Source organism: Lycium barbarum, chromosome 6, assembly GCF_019175385.1.
Source record: "Lycium barbarum isolate Lr01 chromosome 6, ASM1917538v2, whole genome shotgun sequence".
NCBI classification, from domain to species: Eukaryota; Viridiplantae; Streptophyta; class Magnoliopsida; order Solanales; family Solanaceae; genus Lycium; species Lycium barbarum.
The window spans coordinates 111,691,830-111,703,968 of NC_083342.1; the positions used below are offsets into that span (position 1 = coordinate 111,691,830).

At 36.4% G+C, this 12,139-nt stretch overlaps 1 protein-coding gene and 1 pseudogene across 1 annotated transcript; both read right to left on the minus strand.

Moving 5' to 3' along the window:
* Positions 1 to 227: 227 nt before the first annotated feature.
* Positions 228 to 2,294, minus strand: LOC132645508 (acidic endochitinase-like; annotated as a pseudogene).
* Positions 2,295 to 2,872: 578 nt separating this feature from the next.
* Positions 2,873 to 11,563, minus strand: LOC132645507 (uncharacterized). The gene is made up of 14 exons (XM_060362518.1): positions 10,680 to 11,563; positions 10,415 to 10,501; positions 9,310 to 9,419; positions 8,950 to 9,000; positions 8,654 to 8,825; positions 7,691 to 8,008; positions 7,350 to 7,553; positions 6,665 to 7,150; positions 6,281 to 6,490; positions 5,465 to 5,653; positions 4,490 to 4,653; positions 4,211 to 4,363; positions 4,025 to 4,103; positions 2,873 to 3,676 (listed from the first exon to the last, which is right to left on the minus strand). Exons 1-14 carry the CDS (start codon positions 11,112 to 11,114, stop codon positions 3,221 to 3,223), a joined length of 3,114 nt encoding a protein of 1,037 aa, XP_060218501.1. The 5' UTR covers positions 11,115 to 11,563; the 3' UTR covers positions 2,873 to 3,220.
* Positions 11,564 to 12,139: the final 576 nt, after the last annotated feature.

The window sequence follows — 12,139 nt, forward strand, 5'->3', positions numbered from 1 at the left end:
TTTTATATTTAGAATCGATTTATTTTTTATTTTTTCATTTTATCGTTAATTAATGAGATAATTTAAAGCAACACAAATTTATTTTACATCATAAGTTTTAAAAGTTTTTTTTTAAAAATAAAAAAAACTCAGTGCATAGTCAAAGTTCACTACATTAATATATACTGTTTTAACTTTTAAGAGAACAATACAAATATTCAGACATGACTCTTAATGGAAGAAGTGTGTAGTCAAAGTGTATCATATAAATTGAGACGAATGGAGTAATATATACTGTTTTTAACTTTTAAGAGAACAGTACAAATATCTACACATGGCTTTTTATGGAAGAACTGTAACCAGTTTGATCATCATAATACTTGGACCATAGCATAACCCCTCCATACTTAGCAGAACCCTTTATAGCTGGAAGCACTTGAGCAGTTAAATCACCTACTGGAATAAATCCACTTCCAGCTGCATCAGGAGCAGCAGGCAATCCAAGAAATATTTTCTTTGCAGGAATTGATGAAATCCACTGCTTCCATGAATCTTGAAAACTAGTCACATTTTGTTGATTATACTGACATGGGGGATTGTTGTAAAATTGTACCCAAACATAGTCAAAAAGCCCTGCAAAAAAATGGGTTTGTATTTATCAAATTTCTGCATATGGGTGTTGGGTCTGGTCCGATCAGGTTGGTTCTCTTTTAATTAAAAATATGTATTTATTAAAAATAAGAAAAAAGTAAAAAAAAAAAATATCTATCCATCGAAAGTTTAATTTTCCAGCAGCAGTGATTTTTGTATTAGTAGGGTGAAAATTGTAATTTTTCTATTAAAAAATATAGTTATGTGACCATTTGGAAAATTTACCTGTTTGCAAGGCCCCTCCAACACAAGCATCAGGAAATGGACACTGAGGGGCTGCAGTTAAGTACACTTTCTTGCCTATCTTGCTATATTTTGCAAGATTCTTAGCAAGATCACCCCAATATGGTCCTTCACCACTCTCTAAATCAAAGTCAATTCCATCCAAAATCGCGGCCCCAAGAGGGCGAGAGGGCGATTTTCCACCTAAAAAGTTGTTCCAGAGATAAGTAGCAACTTGACTAGCATCTCCAGAGGAGGCAATTGAGTATGCACCTGCTCCTCCCCCAATCGATAACATAACTTTAATTCCCTTGGATTGACAAGATTTTATATCAGAACTCACATTAACACATCCATTTGGGGTGTATGGATCACAATGGCCTGCTAGATTGATCATTGGATTTCGACCACTGCCAAACGATGAACGAAATGCTAAGTTCACGAAATCGTAGTTCCCTGTAGCACAAGTTTCGGCTAGTGTCCCTTCATTGCCGTTTTGTCCCCAATAGATAGCAATTCCTCCCGCTTCAGACCTTGCCGCTAGCCGCTAAAATTAACAGTATTGGGACATAAGGTAGCAAAAATGGAATCTTCATTGCCATATTTTTACTTTGATTTCAATGAAATCTGTATTTTGTTCCTGCTGGAATGCTGCAAAGCTGCATGCTTTTTATAGTTTAAAAAGTTGAATGTGAATGGTTGTGGAAAGTTGTTCTTTGTACCACTTGTAGACAAAATAGAAGCCCTGTTACTGTTAGTTTGTGCTTCTGCGTAGCGTAGCAGTTATTAAGTTCGATATACTGACTGTTAAACAATAGAAAACTTGAAAGCAAATAACCACACGCTAACGAAGCTCTTAGGGGTCGTTTGGTGCATGGTATAAGCTGAGATGTCCCAGATGGGATAAATTAGTCCGGGGACTATAATCCCGGGATAATTTAGTCCCCGTATCAAACGACCCCTTAGGGTCCTTTGGTTGATGGTATAAGGATAATAATCCTGGGATATCCCATGGGATTATTTTATCAGGCGTTTGGTAATGGGTATTATTTATTCCTAGAATTATTTTATCCAACCATTTTAGTATAGATGGTGGGATAAGTTATCCCATAGAGAAGGTGGGATAAATAATGCCACAGAATATCCTTGTCTATCTCATCCCACCAACCAAACGACCCCTTAAAAAAAAATACTTATTCACAAGGCTTGGGCTTCTTTCATGTTGTTTTCATGTTTGAAGCCAACACTGTAGTCAGTAATAGGAACTCTCGAAATTCTAAAACATGAAATACGCATTGCCTGTTTCCACAGTTATACTCTTTAGCCTTCACAATCTCGAGGATCTTGAAGTTAAATTATTCAAAAAGGATATTAATGGACGAAATTGAAGCGGGCAAGTTAGAAGTTCAGCCTAGATTTCTGGGTGAAATGTGGATCCCAAGCTTTCTATATGAAAGAGTAAATCCAAAATGGTAGTTGGGAACCCAAAAGATATTTGATCCACGCTCTCTTTTATTGATAAAGTGAAATTCAGAATCTCAATCAATTGGAATCAGTTTATCAAATAATAAAAAATACATGGGGTGTACTCATATAACGAGTATTAGACCTGGAAAAAAGAGAGCTATTTTCTTTTCTAGCCTTGGTGGGAGGAATAAAAATTAAACCAACTCCTCGAACACTTGCTTTATATTGACGTATAAGCGTCTGTTCTGTAGTTTGATACACTAGGGGCAGTTGCTCACAACACATAAAAATGAACCTTTTATATTATGTACTTCACCGTAATTAACTCATAAGAAGATCCCCGATTTGAAATGCTACCCTGCACTCACACAGGGACATATGCAGATGAAAGTGGATTAAAGTGATTGATAACAACATAATATGGTTACAACGGTCTTCCCCTCAAAAATGACTCGATCTGGTTTAGCTTCAGTGATGTATCTCAGTTTACAGCAACTACTGTAGATTTAACTTGCATTTCAAGTAAACAACGTAATTTCACTCAGCAGAAAGGTGTAGAAAGTTTTCTTAAGTTACAACACGTACAATTGCTGAAGCTCAGCGGGTAACTGTTAGCTTACAAATCCATCCTTCTCATTCTCCTATATAGACGAGAAGCTTGGAGAGAAAATGAGTGATGCAAATAAAAGAATGGAGAAAAGAAACACTAACATAATACATGCACATGCTTGGCAACACTATCAGAAGGATGCGTCTACGCTCAATACACGCTCATGCACATCATAAAAACCTATACATCCCTCTGAACAAAAATGAAAAAATGGTAGGCATTTTGGAAGAAAAAAAAAATAATGACCAAATTAGACTATTTAACTCTGGACAGACTACCTGTAGACTAGTGCTACCTCTTAAGCTTTGCTGTTGCTGTTGTTGTCGTGTTTGAATGTCCCAACTCCTCTGGAGGAGGTTTGACATATTTTCCTAATGCTTTTTGATGAGTTCGATTCTTAATCCTTTTGATTTTATCCTTACTCTGTTGCCTCCTTTTCTCTTTCTCTTTGTTTTTCAAGTTTCTTTCTTTCTCATAGATACCTTGCCAGAAAACTTCACCAGTTGACGGCCACAACCACCTTCTTTTTGGGTGGTCAGCGTCCGCCTCCTCAGCCAGTTCCTCGTCCATGCTCTTAAGAGTGTTAAATTGGAACCATTTCACCCACAGTTTGCCTTTACGGCTTTTTAGTCTATGCTGTTCTTCCATCAAGCCTGTCTGTGGGTCCACATACATCATTCTTCTTGCACTATGGTATGCCCAAACATTGACAAGCATCTCCATGACTCTTGAATAACAATGTTTGTCCTGAAAACATGTCAGAAAAACTTGACGGTTACAAGCTAAGTCCATAACAATGTCAATGATATTTTTATAAATGAAGCAACCTACCACAAGGGAATATACCTCCCAATGTCAGTAAGACAACGAATTTCAAGACATTCTTTTTAAGAGTTTTAATTCAATACTCCTCTTATTTATTAGACATATCGCTCCTCCTTTAGCTCATTCTGCTAGTTGTTTAACAATCAGGTCTCAGAAACATGAGCTTAGTAAGCAAATTATTTACCATGCATGGATGCATGAAGTAAACAACAAATGCATGCATTTTGTGCACATTTTCATGTTTTGTGCCTCCCAAATTAGCATCACTACCTTTGTCAAACTAAGATAACAACGGCCACTTCGATGGTGATCTTCGTACAATTGTGAGTCGAGTGCATCAACAAACATCCTGCAAAGGAAGATTACATCTTTAAGAGACCTTTCAATGAGAAAAGCAATTCAGGGGCCCAATCTCAGGATTCAACTATGACTTGCAGAGGCAAAAAGTATTCAAACCTTGAAAACATTACAAATTCAAGGAAGGACTTGGTAGGCAAAGCCCAACTGTGCATGACAGACCATGTGCCTCCATCCACAGGCATGGGAGGAAGAGAGCTCAAATTCTGCTTTAAGCCGTACATCTTTTTGAGTGACTCAGAGAAAGCAAACCTTCAATATATGACGGGAAAGACATTAGGCAATGCATCCCCAACAATATCAAATAAAAGATTTTTTTTTTTTAAACAGGGGTGTTGCAATCATGGGAAAATAAATTAAATAATTAGGGTATCTTACTGGCAATTTCCAGCATTAAGAGCATCACAAAATGACCAGAAATCTTGTTTGAGTGGGTTCCTTGGATCCACATCCATACGAGCCCAAAAATAGAGTGTGTCACCATGCCTTCGCGCTTCAATAGCATCAAGTAGTGACTTTTCAGCAGTCTTGGACAACGCTTGCTGTTTATGTTACAACGTTAGTATAAATTGTAAATCAAAATAAAACCCCATGGGTACAGTAATGCGATTTGCACTTAATACATCACGTCTCAACTCAATTGCCAAGCAAGAGCAAACAACTAAAAAGATATTCAAAAACAGGTTGGCAAGTTACTCTTTGTTTCGTTCAAGGCAGAGGTGAAGAACCTCTGACCATTTAAATCTTGACAAACTTCAGCTGGAGCAGTAAATTTGAGAGTATGAATTAGCACTCATTTACTTGACAGGTCACACTGGATGATAGTTAGGCAGAGTCCAGAATCCAGATCCAAAATCTTATTTTGTAATGCACTAAATTTTTTTTTTTAGTATTTTGAAGTTTATCCACTCGAAATAAAATTTAAGTTGAAGAGATCAGAAAAATAGACACTCATTCAAAGAATGTCTAGTCAGAGTCACTTATCCACCCAAAAGAAAGAAGAAAAGAAAGAAAGGAGGATATCTAGTTAGAGCTTAATTTATTTATTCACCAGCAACAGGGATAGTGTAATGCTTGAGGTAGTAAATGAAGATAGTTGCAACCAAAACTCATCTGTCGGAAAGGCAATTCATTAGTACTAAGATAGTAAGAGAATTCTAGACAGCCTACAGTGAATGCATGCTTAACACAACCTATTGCATAAAGACATTCGAGCCGCATCTAAGCTAAATTAAGGGCAAGGGCCCGTACACTCTCTTCTGTGGATGTGCTATCATGTTCCCACGCTAGCAGAAGAACAAGTTGCCTACAATATAAAAATGAGAAGTGGAAACATCCATGAATAATATATACCTGTCTTGCTGTTGCTCTCCAAGATTGAAACCCTATCCAGGCATTTTTGTGTATCCTATCAATCCTGTTAGCAACAGCGAAAAAGGCTCCATATTCACCAAGAACGTCTCTATAGTAAGGGTTATTTAGAAGTGGAAGCCGAGAAGGAGCATCCATATCATCATGACCGGGTCGTCGCCCTTTGGTCGACTGCAATGAGCCAATTCAGATAGACATCAGACTGATGAGTTACGTGATTTACCAACTTCAAAGAGATAATGAATCAGACTATCAAAAGTTTTGGCAGTAAAATACATCGAAAGATCATAACTAAATACATCAACACTACATGAAATAGTAATAGCCAACTTCCACCAATCAAGGCTAGTACCATGTCATTTTGCAAATTAAGTTATATTTCTATCTAGCCAGATTGGCATCCAATTTCAATGGAGATACAGTTATGACACTGATAAGCCAAAGAAAACAATCCTCACGTAGCAAATTGTCAATTCAATTTTTGAAAAGATTTACCACTGAGGAATTGACAAAATGGAAGAAAAAGGAAACCACCATATATATAAAGCAACTTGGTGACAGACTTTGCAAAAGTGAGATTGTTTTAGAAAAATATAAAAACTATAGCTAATATTCAATTCAGTTTTCTTTCAGTAGCACAAAATTTCAGTCTTCTTTGCATATGGTTCACCGTCCACGGTATTGAGTTAAGAAAATAAATAAAAACTAAGGAGAGAACTAATATTTTATGCTCCCATACATAACCTGTCAAGCAAGCTATAGAGAAATGTGAAGCAATTAGAAAACAAGATGACTCACTAGTCCAAGGCCACGATAAAGTGATGTACTATGCAAGAAGGGCCAGGTCCCTTCTCCAAAATAAGGCTCATAAATGCACAATGGTTGACCAGTTCTTTCAAGATCCCCTTCATCCCTTTCGTGCAAATCGTTTCTAGACCGATCAGCCCTTTTAGCACTTTTGTATACTTCCTCCCATGTTCCCCGAGGTTGATCAGTTCTGCCCTTCAACTGCATCTCATTTAAAAGCAAAAAGATAAAAATAACATTAATCTACGGAATTTTCCAGTTACAAAGCAACTCCTTTTGCTGTTGCTTTGTTGGTAGAAGTAATAACCAGTCACAAAGTTAAGTATTTAAAGGAGATCAAACAGAAGAAGAACGGCAAGTCCAAGAATCAATTACCTCCTCGTCTTCTCTTCTCTTTCTCTTATTAGCTATCTCAGTATTTCTGTGATCCTCCCAAATACTATACAAAAAGTTCTCATTCTTTTCCACCACAGCTGCAGAACCCTCTCTTTGGTCCGGATTCCATTGCTTTTCAAACTTGCTCAAATATCTTGAGGTGTTCAAAGTCTTGTTCTGAGAATATTTTGTCTCGATTGCTTCAAAAAGATGCCACTGCCATTCTGCTTTTGTTTTTTCAGGAATTTCAGTGACAGCCTTGGGATATGCAACTTCAGATGGAAATTGGAGAATGTTCTCCAATAACAAAGCATACCCTTCAACACTTTCTGAAACCATAAGGTTCCTTGCAGTACGTTGACCAACTGAAGCAGCCTTTCGGGCTAGAAGTGATAGTTCACCATTTGATACTACTTGCAACATGATCTGTGCTAAAGCGTTGACATTTTCTTTTGGAAAAAGATAGCCATTCACCTTGTCATCGACCTAATAATAGTGTAAAAATAGTCAGCCTTGCTTTAAAAGTCAAAAACCATCCTATCATCAACCTGATAATAGCGTAAAGCATTTAGTCCCTTGCTTTAAAAGTAGAAAGCATATCATTATGCATTTAAGTCAGAACGTACATGTCAACCTTGGCAAAAAATGTATACCCACAGGAAATTTAACGAGTTAAGATACCTACATATTTCTTTATCATTGGTAGATCTGGAGCTACTATAGGTTTCCCAAAGCACATTGCCTTTAGCAAAGTGTTTGGAAAAGATTGCTCCTCACGGAAAGATGCATATATAACAAGGTCAGCCACACTCAAAATTCTATCTGTATCTTCGGCAGGAGCAATGTGCTTCACCATTCCCTCGGGATATCTTAAGTTCCGCGCAATAGCCTATGGAAATCACACTGCCAAGTTACTACAGTACATATGAGAAGAACCCAAAAAAAAGTTTTTACAGACATTCAAATTGCTAAATTATACAGACCAAGACAAGGAGACAATTTACTCAAGAAAAAAGGATCCTTTACCTCCACAGCAACACTGTAATTGGTATTTAAACCCTCAGTCAGTACAACAATCTTGAAACGGGAATTTGAATTGCCATCATTTGCTAATTCAGAAAAAACCGGTAATAACGCCTGTAAAACAAGGGCTTGTTCTAGCCAGAGGCCTTTATATAAAAGCTGACTCCCCACAACCGCAATAACAAAGTCTTCAGGTGCATAGTCCAACTTAGCTCGTGAATTATCATTGGATACAGCCATGAAGATATCAACTTCCCATGCTTCTTTAGGAGAACTCGGAATGACAAAGTAGTTTCCAGCATCGCACACTGAATAACCTATCTAAATAATGTATGACTCATAGTCAGCGTACAGATAATACTGATTCTTCTTTAACAAGAACTAAGTATGAGAATGCAAAAGGGAGTTTGAACTTTGAATAACTCATCCATTTCAGAAGAAGAAGAATTTTAATACAGTAGTCGATAACGAGAACATAAAAATTGTTTGAGCTAGGAAGAAGTTAAGGATATCTAATTGTTATTATTTTTCTTTTTGATGATGGTGGTGTTTGGGCCAACTTGTGTACACCTTGACTAATTCACTGGGTACCTGCTACCATATACTAGCACAAGTACCGGGTAACTCTGCCTACCAAGGCTTAAGCAGACCCGAAGAAATCACCTAGTGTCTTTTGCTTCTACTGAACTTGAACCTTGAACGTGAGGTTTCATGGTTCTCCTCCCACTTCATTGACCACTAGACCATACCCTTGGATGCATGTTATTTCCTTCTTGGGAAGGCAATATTATGTGTGAGTCTGTGAGATGACCTCTACCAAGACAACTCTATGTGAATTACAGAATACCAACACATAAAATGAGTGCAAATCATCTTTCACCCAGAATTTTCGGTATTTCAACATGCATGGAAACTAGAATCATATCGAGGCGAAGGAGGGATCTATCTTTGATTAAAGAACAGTACCGGCAGGATGTAGTTTGGGAAGACAACAACGTTGGCACGACTAAAGACTTTTCTCCAGTTGTCCACAAAATCGTTCTGTCCACTTGAAATATACTGCTTCAACCGAGAAGCAAGTGTAAGTTCATTAATGTTCCATACCAGAGGTACATTCTTGAAAGGCTCCTGCATTACACTGTCACAAATATCATTGGAAAGAGGCACCAGAAAAGAGAGAAAGAAGAAAAATCACAAAAGTATTAACCAACAGGACACTTAAGAAAGATATCTGATACTGAAAAGAAAAAAAAAGTGCATACCAAGATAAGACATAGACAGCTTCAAGGGAGTTCACAAGTAGGCCATCATAACTACAAGAGCATGTAAAACAATCAGAAACTATATCACTCCACTGTTTTGGTAATAGATGGATTCTCAGCGGTGCAACAGTTTAAATATCTAAGGTATAAGGAACAACAACTCAGCATGGCACATACTCTAAATAGATAACTAAGGAAGGGTAGACAAAATTATGTCTGATAATTTCAAGAAGCCTAGCAAAGGTATATAACAAACAGAAAATCATTGTTGAGCTACAGCCAAAAGTTTTCTTCCGTCATCAATCATCAACATTAATCAAAAGTTACTCAGTTATTAGAAAATAATAAAAATATGCATACTTTAGCCAATCTAAAGAGATCTTTGTATGCCCATTGGTGTTCATGACGATGACTGGAACTCCTACATTTTCCCAAACGGACCTCACCGGACCATCTTCAAGTGAGAGCACCTGCAGATTTTTGGAAGGTCATAAGTGTCAAAAGATATAACCATCTCTGGTAAGATTAAGGTGCAACTTTGATTTATTCCGTAACCTGTGATACTTAAAGCCTAGCAGCACATGCTGGAAAAAATTATTAAGGAAACTAAATGGTACCTGTTTAGAGCATACATTGACTCATTTACAGGTCCTATTGGACTGCACAAAACATCTTTCTAAACATAAGTTGTAACATTTTCAGGTCGCTCATTCTTAAACCACTAAATGTCAAAAAGCTGAAATTCAATTATCAGGCATCTTCATACAACAAGCTAAGTTGATGTTACTGAACTGCTGTCTTTTTATTTCTCTAGTGTTCTAGAAAAATCTTCATCAATCCTTTTTTGACTAACTCCGGATCAACTTGATGATCTCTACAATTATATACAACATATCTTATCACTTCTTCTTTGATACTAGATTTTTGTGTCACAAGTCCATCTCACATTTCCGATTTCCTCAGATTATTAGATTTAACCTATTTCAATAAGATTGCATAACAATGTCCCAAACCAGGCTCAAAGATTTCCCTGTGTAATCTACTTGCAAGTTAAAAGGAAAGTTGATACAAAAAATCCTGAAGTACTCTTCAATGGATTCAACAAATACTACAGTTGAAATTCTGCAGAAGATGAAACCAGTAATCAAGTTAACATTTACCGCTAATTTCAGCAGTCAATAGTACTCTGAGTTGACTAAACATGTAGCATTGATTACCAGTTGTACATGAAGAACATTATATCCTTACTTAGAAGATTAAAGCAAGAGGAAGAAAGAATCTGACATCCCTAATTGTGTTAACACTATTATTAATCTCAGAGCAAGACATCCACAACATCGTTTAACTTTCTTATCAGTTCAGAGCAAGACATCACAACATTGTTTAACTTTCTTATCAGTTCCAAAACCTATTTCATAGCAGCTGGCATTGCCTCCATTTACCAAGTAAAAATCACAAAATTTACCTCAATTTCATAGCCGATCTCCCGTAATGCAGCTGCAACATTAGCCATCATTATTTGATATGGATCAACCAACAAATTTGCAAATACCTATATGCAAGCAAACAGAATAAATCAGCAGCTACTCCAAAAGAACAAAAACACACAGGACTACTTAACCAAGTACATAAGCATCCACCATTAGTAACAAAACTTTGAATTTATCACTTAACCACAATCAAGATTTACTTTACACAAGTAAGAATTGAACTGAAACACTAATGCTTACCAAAGCCAGCTTAGGTTTTCTATAACCAAATCTAACAACAGTCCTTGAAGCAACAGTTCCATTAGCCTCCACAGCTTCATCACGAAATTTAGCTAAAACCTTCAAAGGCTCAAACTTTATATCTTCCCCAAAATCCAAACCCCCCAACTCTTTCAATAAACCTAAATCCCCATACCCCACTTCACTATCTTGACTAAAATTCCCAGATTTTTCCATCACAGAACCAGGCAAGAGCATCTGAAAGAGAACCACAAAGAAGAAAAACACAGCCACAGTACAAATCCATTGTAAATAATTAATCTTCTTAACAAATAAGAATCTTGCAAATCTCGATCTGACTTGTCTTTGACCAAATGCATTCCTACCAGTTGCTGATGAAGAACGAAGTAAATTCTGATCTTTCTTCAATAAAACCCCATTTTCAAGAGACCCCATTTACATCCCTTCCAAAAAAAATCACAATAAATCTATACACACAAACTCATACAAGTAAAAGAAAGCAACCAAGAATCAAGGAAACACAGCTATACCCACTTCTAGTAGTAGTGTATAGGAGAGATTGATTTATTTAGAGCGTTTAGTAGAATATTTCTTGTGATGTTAAAAGAAGAATTAGCAGTGTGTGTTGTTTGTTTTCTACCATTAAAGAAATCAAGAAGATGCTTGTGAGTTTTTTTTTTTTTTCCCCCTTTCTTTCTTGTGAGTGAGTTAAAGAAGCAGCTTCACACTAATTCAATAATAAAAAAAGATCTGCATGTATTAATTATACAATTTATATGGGAAAAAGGAAAGAGAATACAGCTATTTGATGCAAGAAAGAAGAGCAGCAGAGCAGAGGGAGTAATAAGAAAGATAGACCCCATGCGTCTGCTTTGCTAACGTGGCATTAGTCGTCATCGTTCGTCAACCATGTATTATGTATACATATAATAATTTTAGATATTACAGCTCAAAATAATTGTTAGCCACATTACTAATATTCTACAGGGAGAAATATCTGATCACTTAAAGGTAAATTTAGATATTTATTTATAATATTGATTGGTAATCTAAAATAAATGGTAAGTGACCTAATATAACATGCTCAATTATAGAATGGAACTCAAAATACTAAAAACTTATTTGATAAAATCAGGAGTTTAAGTTTCTTTCATAGACTAGAACAATAATTACTTAACAAATTATAAGTAATTTTTTAAATTCATTAAAGGTGAGTTTTATAACCTAGAACTAGAAAGTGGAGGCAATTTAAGATTTCAAAGGACTATACTGTTATTGGATTTCAAAAAGAGTCAAAGTTTTGGAGAGAAGGACGATAATAGATGAGAAATTGAAAAAGACGCGGTATTTTGGAAATATCGAACAAGCATGAGTGAGAATTAGTGCGCTATCAACTCCGCTGCCTAATGGGGAGGGTTTGTTTGTCCCTAAACTGAAATTAAAGCATGTGCTATGACCTA

Bases quoted from the DNA above. Each gene is read 5' to 3' on its own strand.
- LOC132645507 (XM_060362518.1), bottom strand. From the start codon at position 11,114: ATGGGGTCTCTTGAAAATGGGGTTTTATTGAAGAAAGATCAGAATTTA. The intron at 8,826-8,949 runs GTATGCACTTTT...TATTTGTGACAG, and splicing joins GCTGTCTATGTCTTATCTTG to TGTAATGCAGGAGCCTTTCA. The intron at 4,104-4,210 runs GTTTGAATACTT...CTTCCTTTGCAG, and splicing joins GAATTTGTAATGTTTTCAAG to GATGTTTGTTGATGCACTCG.